Raw genomic sequence first — 12,276 nt, 5'->3', positions numbered from 1 at the left:
TTCCCTGTAAAAACTGCTCTATTTCACCATATGATATAATGAAGAAAGGCAGATTGAGCGCCATTATGTCATTCTTCCTTTCCCGCCTTCATGTTTCAAGCTTTGTTTGGAACAATGTGCATTGGCGACAAATTTCCTTTAACTGACAAGCGCGCTGGCATGGTGCAACCAGGAATGTTCAAGTGTGAAGCACGCGCAGTTTTCGACGCAGCTTCCCCCCGAGTGCTTTCGCGCCTGTTGTGGGCACTCGTGCGTTTGAAGACTGTCTATTGGCCTGCACACCAGTTCCTCTGCAGTGCACGGTTGCTAGCGGTGTTTGGAAAACAGGTGTACTATCCTGGCACGTAGAGGGAGCAAACACAGTTATTTTTTGTCTTGCACAACACTTTCGAGATCCCGAAGAGCTAATTTACGATATTCTGTCTTCATATCTTCGAAAAATTGAGGATTCCTTCCTCCCGTAACCGGTTCCTGTCATCCTGGTTGCGTGGCTAAAATGGTAAAGTGGCCGCCATGAAAAAGCGATGCTCGCACAAATATTCTTCGGAGTGGAAAGACTTTTTCGACAAATAAGAAACTGTGCTTACAGAAAAATTGGTAGATGACTTTGTTGCTTCGTACTTCGAACGGGTCTGTATTAGTTACGTAGCTCATATCTACTAAAGTATTGCACAGATCTAATTTATGTATTTATAGTATGGAAATAAGGCTTAAAGTGATGCTTAAAACTATGAGAAATGTCCTTCACACTTCCTTTTTTCGACAACTATTGCTTTTTTTAACCATATATGTAATGTCAAAATAACGCCTAATAAATTCTATGCATTCGTTCGGAAGAAACATTCAAACTGCATGTTTCGTGCGATCTGTGACATATACATTCTTGCCGGCTTATGGGAATCGTAGCTGTCAAATTCTTATATCCGTAATATTTAAAATAATCTTGATAAGAATGGCAATAGATATCGCTGAGCAGCAGGTGTCGTCTGTTCTCTCCAATAACATGTTTGTTTTTTTTTTACGATTAAGCTGGTCCCGCTCACCTGCACTCGACAAAAGGCATGGTTTCTGAACTATAGTGAGAAAGGCGTTTTCAGTCTCCAACTTTTTCTTTGAAATACTGAGCCATAAAAAGTTTATACTGCTTGCCCGGTAGGTTTAATTATTCAAATGTTTTCTTTTGTGATCACTTGCGCAATCAGAAGGTACCGGTCAGACGTTGGTAAAAGACTGACAGTGCCCTTCCTCTGTTATATCAATATGCGTGATGAGGAAAAACATGAAAGTAGCGCAAGCGTTGTTTGTTTGAATGTTCCATTGTTCGGCAGTGGACATTCAAATAGAACACTGCGTCTCAGTCTTGCACTCCGTGAACAGCGGGAAATGTTGAGCTTATTAGTAGGCGCGCTATTAGAGCCCAAGTCTCAAACAGTAGTGCTATGCACAAAGAGCTTTTGAAAGCCATTTTCATTTTATCTATTGTCAAGGAGACGCAGCATATACCTGTATGCTGCATTCCGGCTCGTCGTCTGCTTACATACTCGATGAAGCAAGTAAGATATTATTTTGTCTTTCATTAAAACTTCTTTTGTCTTCATAGTTTTTCACATATTTTGTATAAATATCAGGACTGCAAATATACGTAGTCGCACTTTTCAGCCCTGATTATCTAGACATGACCTTATTTCAACTAATTATACAGGGTAAAAATTAAAAATGTGTTAAGGGAGAACAGTTCGTTAAAAAACATTTTGCAGAGATCAATTCACAATTTTTATCTATCGTTGTTAATTTTACCGAATGTGGGCTGTACCTTAAGCGAATTTTTTTTTCTCAGGATGGCTTCAAATGTCTTCTTGGTATGTCGATGTTTTTTTTTGCGCTTTGTACCTCTATACTTAACTTAACAGGACTAGTCCTCTAGATGTTTAAGTAATTTCAACCAAGTCGGACAGCATATTCTTACTTAAAGGTTTCTTTGGGAAGATATGTCACAGGTCTTAGGAGTTAAGCCTGAATTCTGTGGGCGAAATACGTGTTGGACCTATGAGCCGTGAGCCAAAAATGATTTTTGGCTTTTCATTTTAGCCCACTAAAAAATCGAAACCAGGTGAATCACCTTGTCTGCCATTGAATCAGCTTCTCGAAAATCATGCTCTAACAAGATACAAGAAAGCATGAATGGTGACTTCAAATAATTTTGACTAAAGGTTTCCCCAAGTCTCTTCCCCGTGCAGTTGTCCAGTCTGATTCTTAAAAAATACACTAAGACGGCAAACACCGTTAGCTTCAGGCAAGTTGAAGGCAGTCGTGGCGCCATATCTTCATAGGACATCCCGTCAGCTGAAGCAATTATGTGGTACACGTGCTGGGCAAGAGTCCTTCTCCACGCCGAACAAGGTGTCGAGGATATGTTACCATGCGTGTGGTGTGAGCAGAAAAGCTTGCCATATTCGACATGGTGTCGTCAAATCTGACACAGTGTTCTCAAATCTGACATAGTGTAGTCAGCGTGGTTTTCACCATCCCACTCTCATGTGCTCACACCTTCGGCGGTAAACGGGGTGATGCGTCAACGAAGGGCTATGGACACATGCAGGAAAGCTTTACAAGAATGCCGAGAAAGGCGCCCCACTTGTGGCTCACATGAAGTACTCAAGCAGTTGCGAAGCGCATAAGTACAAGGCTGAATTCAAAATAGGCATGCGTGGCTGCTTTTTGAAACTTCCCACATTGTGAAAAGTGTCCCGCTTTTATTGCTGATGTATCTCTTTCCCAACATTCATTTATTACGAATTTTTTTCTTGCTGTTTCTCTTCTGCTTAGAACTACAGTTGTGCGTGAACGTGCAGTAAGGCTGCCTTTAGCGTAGATATGCATTGACTGCCTACCATCTTTCATTGCTCTCGTATTTCGTGTCGCAATGAAAAGCGTACCATGTCGAGTGTCTATGCTTGGAGCGGTTTCTCTGGCAAGTGTGTATGTAGGAATTTTCAAAACAGGATTTTTTGTCCGCGTTATGTCTTTTACCATCGGTGGGATGAACTCCCACAACACTGGTCAATGCTGAAGAAAGTCGAAAACTGAAACCACGTACGGTTTTTGTGGGTTTCATCAAGTTTAGTTATTAATAAAACAAATGCATCTGTGGTCGCTGTAGGCACGCACACACTTTTTGTTGTTTTCATGAGCCGCAGTGGACGCCGTGGTCGTGTTTCTCTGTCATTTATAGGCAGACATGCAGCCAAGCAAACACACCGAACAGCGCCACCGGGCGCCCATTTCAACGCGTGAGATAAACGAAAGCGAAAATTGGTCTCTGGCGCAAAAGCTGCCTCAAGTGCATAAAATACAAATTCAAGTTAAACGTATTTGTTTTTAGGCAAAAATAAGTCTGCCTAGAAGGAATTTTTGCCTACCGATGGATTGTCAAGAGCGCCCACATTCGCTATTGGGTGGCGCTAGTGGTAACTTCCTATCGACTTTCAACGCCAAGTTATAAATGTAATTCTTTTTTTTTCTTGCACGAAAGCACGCTTGTTGTTGCCGATGTGATGAAGGATCTTTTCATTTGGGCTACAATCAGAAAAAGTCACAGCTTGGCTACAAAGGAGAAACAATCAACGCAATAGCAACGCATTGGAAGGTCACGCGCTGAATGGAAAGCTGATCGAAACCCGCCCCGCGTTTATCACGCACAAATCACAAACAAAACGTACTGCCAGGTACAAATGCACTCGAAAAAGTGTCTCAGTTGTTAGTTTACTGTGTCTGAAAAGCACGCCCTTTTTTCAAACGGATACTGTAATGATTGCAGTGACCTTAGTGCGCCCAGGAACTACAACAGATTCATTCCAGATGAAGCCCGAAGCCAGACAAGCCCTAAGATTCGACTCACCATGAAATAGGGTGCAAGGAAGCATCACCCGCCTTCTCTAAGCGGGTCAAAGTACGGGTGGAAGATGAGAGCGCGCGCCACCATGCGATGTGGCGACGCGCGCTCTTTGCGCCGTCTTGCTTGTAATGCTTAAACACAATAGTTCCCCCTGAGGGGCCCATCAGCAGCGGTAAGTGGTAGATATAAGTAGCTCGCCGTTTGAACGTTGAAGAACGTGGTGCTCAGTGGTTCAGTGGTTAACATCTCGCACTCACGATTCAGAGGACCCAAGTTTGAATTCACGCGCCGGAGTCTTTTTCAGGATTTTGTTCTTTCTTGCATTTTCATATAGATACGTATAAATAATCTAAGAGTGACGGTGACGCTGACGCCAACGTCAGCGGCAAAATCTAGCCGAGTATGGCCGCATAATTGCTATCGCAATGAATATAATTTCTGAGTGGTAGACAATTCCTTCAGGTATAACGCAGTTGACACTTAACACTCGTTTGGATCGTGTCTTTCCTATGTGGAGCGTCTTGTGCGTACACGCTGTTACTTCTACCTCAGGAATATGTACCAACTAGGCCCAAATGAATTTTATTGATGTAAGAACATAAGCATGAGAATTACCTAGAGGCACCAAATAAATAATAGTTTCATGATGGTTACAATTAGTAAATATTGTAGTCTTACGGCTATCATAAAATTATAATTGAAGTGGTGCTTGGCTTTTACAATCAAGTTTCAGGCACTCCTTCTGTCGACTTCTACCTTTTTGGCACAATCCCTAGAAAATCTTTGTTTTCCGTTTCGTTTGTTTTTCGTGCTTTCTTGTAATTGCTGTCTTTGATATCCTTCGTCTTTTCACTGACGCTCTGAATTCGGGAAGCCAGCTTACTTAAATACATCCCTTGTTTTTTTTGTTTTTTTCGGCTGACCCACCATCCTATCCGCCTCTCTTAATCTTGTCTTCTCCTCCACTTGTGTTGTAGTTGAGAGATAGTCTTCGAAGCATAGGCTTATTTATGCTAATAGAGGCTGTGGCTGTGTTTGCGAAGACAACACGACTTATCGAACCATTGTCTCCAGAAACTCGACGTACTGAAAGGGTTTTCCTTCGCCTAAAGCGCTATAACGTAAAGTGTGATTTTTTGTCACCACAGCAATTAATAAATAACGTACTGTATCTCCAAACATCCTTAAAATTATTGCGTTCATTTGTGACAAGTATTGTTCATTCTGTACAGCGTACGAAACAGCTGGAAAATTATTTACAGTCGCAAATAATAAGCGGAACTAGATCAATATGTTTAATATGCCCCGTTTTCTTTTTTTCGAAGACTTAGCCCAAGTCGTAACACTCCTCTGTATTTGAAGGTATTTGTATTGTGCAATATCATCCTCATTCATTCATAGGTACATCGCGAACCCACATATAACTGTACGACAGTTATTATGATGGTTTAATAAACTAATTAACATGCTATCAAACTGGAAAAACTGCGCTCTTTGTCGATCTTCATAATAGCTCTTATTCCTATTGGGACTCAAAGTGTTCAAAGCTGAGGCAAGTTAGCGGAAAATATTGTCGGCTCTTTCCGGACCAGCGGCGAAAGCGAAGCCTGCCGAGAACGAGAGCATGTGTAAAGAAAGCTATCTCGGGGAAAGAGAACGCTCGTACAGGGGCTTGAGCACAGAACGTTCGTCGGGTTGCGATGCTCGTGGTGTTTTAGGACCCAAGGGCCTATGATGATGTATGAGCGCCAGGCCATGGTGAAGAATCAGAACAATGATGATGTTTGGTGCCAGTATAGTGACCTAAAACTTCTCGCCCTATAGAGGCCGGTAAAGCATATAAATATTGAAATTATGAGAGTGATATAAAATATGTGTATATACAATAAATGGCAAGCCGTGCTCATGAAAGAATGGTGACATATGCTACTAGCATGGAAGCCTCGTCGACGCCCTAAAACCTGAGGTCTTTGTCAGCCTTTGTTCAGAAGCCGTCCTACGAGATGCTTTGGTGAATAACTTGAAAACTATGCACATCTTTGAAGATAAAAACAGTACCAGATTTCAAAAGCTGTTCCCATCCTATTATCATCGACTAATGGAGCGATATTTTTTGTCTGTAAGGCAGTAGAAAGTGTTTCTTTCAAAATGCATCCAGTGTTTTTACCTTGAATGACATTGTGCAGTGCGGTAAGTAGTTTCCCATACCTCTCGCACGTGGTTGGATACGTTCAGTACAAGTGTAGTGAATACGGACGCTCTGCGTCTTATTCCGACTATGCTAAGGCTAACTTCTGTGCAGCATGACTTTGTGACCGGTGGCGAATTTTGAAGATGCCGTTTTGTAGCATGTAGTTCACGTTGTCTTTCATAGTGTCCCAAGCGCTGCCATTGATTCCTCAGTGTTTTCTTTAGCAGGGGTTTCAATTAAATCACAGGGACAGCTACAAAAAAATTGGTGGTGTTTTGAAGGGTGATGCAGCCAGCTGGTCGAGATGACATGGGTAGGGAGGGGGAGCGCGAGGGTGAAGCTATGTTAGCAGCAGAGGATGCTGTAAAGAGAGCAGCTCGACTAGCGCTCGCTTGAGTACAGGTGAGACTCATAAGAGGAGAGAAAGGCTGGAGAGGTTTTGCGAAAGAGGAAAAATACTCACTGTTGCGACCAGCTTCTTTGTTTAATAAGTCTTCACGATGTCAAGTACCTTGAAGCGTTGCCTAATATAATTGAAGAAATTTTAAGATCTACAAAACTTAATCAATAGTAAATAACGAGACAAGATGATGTTCTTTGAACACATAGATGCAATACGTCCCTTTTTACGCGAAGTGAGACAGAAAGCATGCCATCCGTGAGTTGGATACGATTGTCCGAACATAAAAGCATTTAAATAGCGAACAATGACAGTGCTTCTAAGAAAAACAAGCTGCGTCTGCACATTGTCTTTGGAGCCTTCGCGGTACAATGTATGAACAGGTATAATCCATCATGAGGCACAGTGTCTCTCAAAGTTTGTTTACGTGCTACATTATACCTATTTCAGAATTGGCTTACAGCCCGGGTGTTCTTACAACTTGGCATTGCTTGCACACTCATTTTTAGGCAGGCGGCGTGATTGGTCTCCAAAGCAGTCACACTGGTCAATTGAAAAGTGTGCGAGCACACTATGAATGAAGATTCAAGGAGAATGTAAATAGCCGAATCATATTAGGAATATCAATGCAGTAAATAAAAATTACTTAAATGAAGCTGTACACATACGTGGATGAGGCTGCATGTTTTTTGTTCACACTTGTGAAAACAAAATGTGTTGTAACTCACGTTCCCTCAAGGCACATGTTTTCGGGTTATTAGAACAATCTGAATCTCCTACTTAAACTTAAAACCTTCAAAAGGGGTCTCACTATTATGGGAGGTGGCCGTAAGAACTTCCACAAATCATGCGAGTTGTAGACGATAATCGTGTTTCACTTGTTTTACCAATCTTGGTTTTTTGCTAGCTAGTTGGGTTAGTGGCAAAGGGTTTCATTCTGGCGAATATTGATTTGGTGGGAGGCACCCGCAATTGTTTTCTTCTGCTACTAAACATAATACAACTATTTCTTATTGTACCTGTAAATATTCAAAAAGAAAACATTTCTTATGTATTTTTGATTGCTATAGCAACCACAAACTAGCTCTCTCGTTCATCTTTATCTGAACTTGAGCTAATCATATTGGGCAAAGTGGAGTAACCTTTGTTAAGGTTGCATAACTGTGACGTATTTCACAGTCACGCGCACATGCCCCTGGTGGGCGGTAACGTTCCCCCTGTGATACAGGTTTATATACGAGCGCGTTTTCGTTTATTAAGCAGGCTTCCTACGCGTTTCAACCTGTGCGAGCCTCATGGTGACAGAAGTGGTCGGATTTCAGCCTATGTACGCAGCATGCCAATGCACAGTGCATTGGTAGGAAGCCAGCAGGGGTGACTAGAAGGTCTGAACCAGTTACAAGCATGAAGAACGGGGACTACGCCTGCTAACCAGCCCCCAGTCACAGCACCATGGCCACCTTCAAAAACCCCGGACACCACAGCAAACGTATGGCAAAGCCACATGATGTGGCGTCAAGGCTTCAAGTACTTCGCACCGGCAACGTGCCTGAACCAGTAACTGAAATAGTTAGAGGTGGCTAGTTTTTTTCTTCATTAGTTAAGAGGAGCGCGCAAGACATCGAGTATTATTGATTTTAAAACGGACAAAAGTCGCTCGAAAGTACCCTGACGTCCTCTTTGGAAAGGGCCTATTATTAGTTCCACTGTGGAAAGCGCGACGAAAGGGACAGCGAAAATATCAACGACTGGTTAGCAGACCTACGAGTGCTACCAAAAAGTAGCGACATTGGGGAGCGCAAATAGCACATGCTGACAGGCCGTATTAATTCCGGAATTAGAGAAGAAAAGCTTCAAGAAAGGATCATCCCCGAACACCTGTCGTTCACGAAGCCCGTACAAATAATGCGCTCACGCGGACGTGGCAAGTAACAGCACACAGAAAGAGAGGTGCACCCTAAGAGCGAATATGCTGCCTAGATAAACGCGCTATCTCATGCGAAAGGACGTTGTACGACCGAGTGGGCCCAAAAAAAGGACACACGTGCACAAGATATAGTTAAAAAAATATTGTCATCGTAGTCTCTAAGAAGGTACCAAAAAAATTGCCCGCAGCTTCCCTCGGGGGAACACTGAGGAGGATGCGGAGCATATAATTGGTTAACGGGGTGTTAAAGTGCGACTTACTTGGGTCGATGGCTAAATTGGTGAACGTGGTTGTGAAATGGGGTGTTAAATTGCGACTTACTTGGGTCGCTGGCTAAATTGGTTAACGTGGTTGTAGGAGGGGTGTTAAATGAGTGAACACGTACGACACGTATGCGAAAGGGCGGTGTTTATTTATTGCGACGAACTTTGAGCACGATGGCTTTTTGGTCGGTAAAGTGAAGAGTGAGTGGATCGGGTTGTCGACGCTTACGTTTCAAAGCGGCTGAATCCGGTGCTGCTGCTCGACGCTGACGTCTCTCAGCGGCTTCACGTTCTCTAAGTTGAACATCTTCCGCTCGACGCCGACGTTTACGTTCGGCGTCGCGAGCTCTTCTCCGCGCTGCCTTGTCTTCGGACGACGACTTGGTTGCAGTTCCGCCAACACTTTGGCCGGCGCTGGTCGAAGGAACGTCGATCATTGCGACCTCGGACGTCGACGCGCCGTACAAACCAACCGACGAGCGGCAACTGAGCGAGCGAGCACCGACCTTGAGTATATATACAGCGCGACGGCGCATGCACTGTCAGCTGTCGAATGTTCGAGAAGGGGGAGAAGCGCAACGGCGCATGCGCGCACGTCAGCTGCCGATGTTCTCGAAGCGCGACGGCGCATGCGCGCGCGTCAGCTGCCGATGTTTTCGAAGCGTGACGGCGCATGCGCGCTACATTATACAGCTAGCGAATGTTCGTGAAGAGGAGAAGCGCACGCGGTGTGTAGAGGAGGAAGGGTGCACAGATGGTGGAGGAGTGAAGCGCGCGCGGTGTGTAGAGGAGGAAGGGATGCACAGATGGTGGAAGAAGGAGGAGGAAGCTTGCGGACGGCGCCGCACTACAAGCCTGGAGTATTAGATGCTCCGCATCTAAAAATTCATGCAAAAAACAAGCAATTACGTCGGTCGTAGGCGGGATCTGGTTAGAAACGCGATATTATGCCTCTGTAAGAGACCGCAGGCCGCCTACCGTCCAGGTAGAAGGAAAGCCTATTTTTCAGAAGCTATAGCCACCCGACAGTGGACCAGAGGGCGCAACGAAGCTCTTTTGGCCTCCTAAGCATTGTTGGTACCGACCGCCTGGGATACTAAGAAAATGAATCGCTCGCTGAAGACAGTGACACGCTGAAGTGTCAGTGCCCTTTTTGGCACGTGTTCAAAGAACGCTTCCTGGGCACTTACATAATAAGCCGCGATCCCCTTGCTCAAAACTAAAAAGGTAAATGATATGCACGTGCAAGTCCGGTTTCATTGCGTCTACTCACTAGATTACGCATTGGAAGACTGTTTTGCTGCGTCTACTCGCTAGGCTGTGTATAGTGGCGCTGCCATCAGATCTCGTAAACTGCACGGTCGGGTGCCTATAGATACAGGAGCCACTAGCTCGATTTTAGCTGACTGTTAGTTCCAGCCACAGGATTGAAAGTTGTTTTGAACACGTTCATTGGCTTCCTGGAAAATGGACTGCACGTCTCTGTGCTCATCTACAAATGTCGTCGAAAGACACTAGTCTTCTGTCGGCCTTCCTTAGTGCACAGCCTGGCATTTTTAGCGCAGCCTAAGACACACCAGAGTCTTTATAATTACATATGTATGCATTTTCTAGTAAAGCAAGACACGACCTTATACTTGCGTATTGATGTTTCACCTCAGATGCGCGTAATATTTGTTTTCTTTATTGACAATGTCCCCAAGTATAAAAGCAGCCATCAGTTCATAACGACTGGGGTGTTCGGGAAATGCTTCGGGTACCTGAACTGTGTGTCAGATGGACAGACTATAGAAAGAACAAGATTTCTTCATTCAAATATCCCAAGAGAGACTATCGTCTTTAAAAAGCAACGAAGCAAGTTTGTCTTGAAGTGGCAACAAAAGAATGTAAAGTTCTGGCCAACGTTTTGTCGAAAAGCGCGAATCGTCTTGCCATTGAGGGACGCACTTGCCAAAAGGACCCAACTTACTATAATGAGTCTGCTCTGTCGAGCAAACAAATATTTCGACGGTGCCGAGCCTTACGAAAACATCTTTGAACGTGTAGGTCCACTGCAAGGTGTTCTCTACCACCTACAGCTGAAGGAGTAATAAAACTACCACGGTGGAAGCTAGGTGAAAGCCAAACTTAACCGCATGGAGAGTGCAAGAGTAATCATGAAAGTGACTGATCCAAAAGAGTGGGCTAGCAAAATAATTGTCATTATAAAAAAGTCACAGCTTTGCCGCAAAGGCGAAGCAATGAACGCGATAGCAATAAATTGGAAGGTCACGCGCCAAATTGCAAGCAGATCGAAACGTGCCCAGCGTTTTTGACGCACGAAGACGCACGAAACATGCTCACAAGTACATATGAACGCGAATAAGCATCTCAGCTGATACTTCGCTCTGTCTGAAAAACGCACCCTTTTCGCAAACAGAGGATCTTCAACAATCGCAGGGACCTTTGCGCGCCAGGTAAGTATGCATCAGAATACGTACAAGACCTACAGACCTTCCCATTGCTAGGTAAGAGCACGTGATCGAGCGTACACCCCCATATTCTCTACGTGGGCCAAAGTACGCGTGAGAGATGAGAACCGCCGCGCGCTATCTACGCCATCTTGCTGATAATGCCGAAAACACGATAGTTCCCCCTCGTCCCAAGATGCCTGCAAACAGCGGTAAGTGGTAGATATAAATACCTTGCAGTTTGAACGTTGAACGTTAGCCCACGGTGGCTCAGTGATTGATGCCTGGCGTTCACAATGCGGAGGTCCTGCGTTCGATTCCGAACTCCGGAGTCTTTTCTTTTCTGGATTTTTTCTTGCATTATCACATATATAGATATGTATGCATATACGGTGCATGAAATCAACGCCGACGTCGACGCAGGCGGTGAAATCCAGCCGAAGAGGCCCGTATATTTGCTATCGCAATGAAAGAGAGAACGTACGCATATCTCTTGACCCTTTTAACCTTAACAAACTTCTGCTTCGCGAGCAGTAGATATTTCTAACATTTGAAGACATAGCACCTTTGCTCTTTGGAACGCAGTACTTTACAGCTTTAACCCTTTTAGCACTAGATTTTTTTATTTTGGTTGAATACACATTTTTACGTATTTTTCTCGTAGTTAAGACCTTAGAAGAAAACAAACGAAAAATCGAGCCACTGGTACAAGCATTTTAGAATTAATTAGCCTGGCATCAGACAATGTATTTAGGGTCCAGATTGGGGAATAAAAAATATAGCTTCTTTTTTTGTGCCAATCAATAGTGTACGCAAAATGGAAACCAACGTCTTACTTTTCAGCCTAATACTCACTGAAACAGCTTCGGTATGTCGTCCCGAAAATGGTGCTTACCCGCCTCAACTTACGCGCCTCGGCTTCATGGAAGACCTCGGTCAAGCTTCTTCTCTGTTGCTGCTACTTCCACAAACGTGCCACAATATTGATGTCAATTGCAGTGGGGATGATTGAAGAACTATGCCTCCAAGAATGAGCAGTAGGGGTTACGTATCCGAGATACTAGGGGAAATGTTGTGCGGTGGTGTCAATTGACACAGCCAGAACTGAAAGGGTTAAACAAAGTATCTGTTTTTTGTCAAATCTAGCTAA

The 12,276-nt window shown here is 44.1% G+C and overlaps 1 protein-coding gene across 4 annotated transcripts in view; it reads left to right on the top strand.

Annotated features, from left to right (window-relative positions):
* Window positions 1–1,346: 1,346 nt before the first annotated feature.
* LOC119163156 (uncharacterized) overlaps window positions 1,347–12,276 on the top strand; it is a 93,988-nt gene continuing 83,058 nt past the window's right edge. For 2 of the 4 annotated variants that reach the window (XM_075874046.1, XM_075874047.1), the window contains exon 1: window positions 1,349–1,553. In XM_075874046.1, coding sequence (XP_075730161.1) covers window positions 1,440–1,553 — 114 coding nt within the window. In that variant the 5' untranslated portion in view covers window positions 1,349–1,439. Of the gene's footprint in view, window positions 1,554–12,276 lie in introns of all 4 variants that reach the window. The other 2 variants (XM_075874045.1, XM_075874048.1) reach the window with 2 other exon arrangements.

The sequence above is a fragment of the Rhipicephalus microplus genome, chromosome 9, assembly GCF_043290135.1.
Source record: "Rhipicephalus microplus isolate Deutch F79 chromosome 9, USDA_Rmic, whole genome shotgun sequence".
NCBI lineage: Eukaryota > Metazoa > Arthropoda > Arachnida > Ixodida > Ixodidae > Rhipicephalus > Rhipicephalus microplus.
This window is presented reverse-complemented; position numbering and strand designations above follow the sequence as displayed.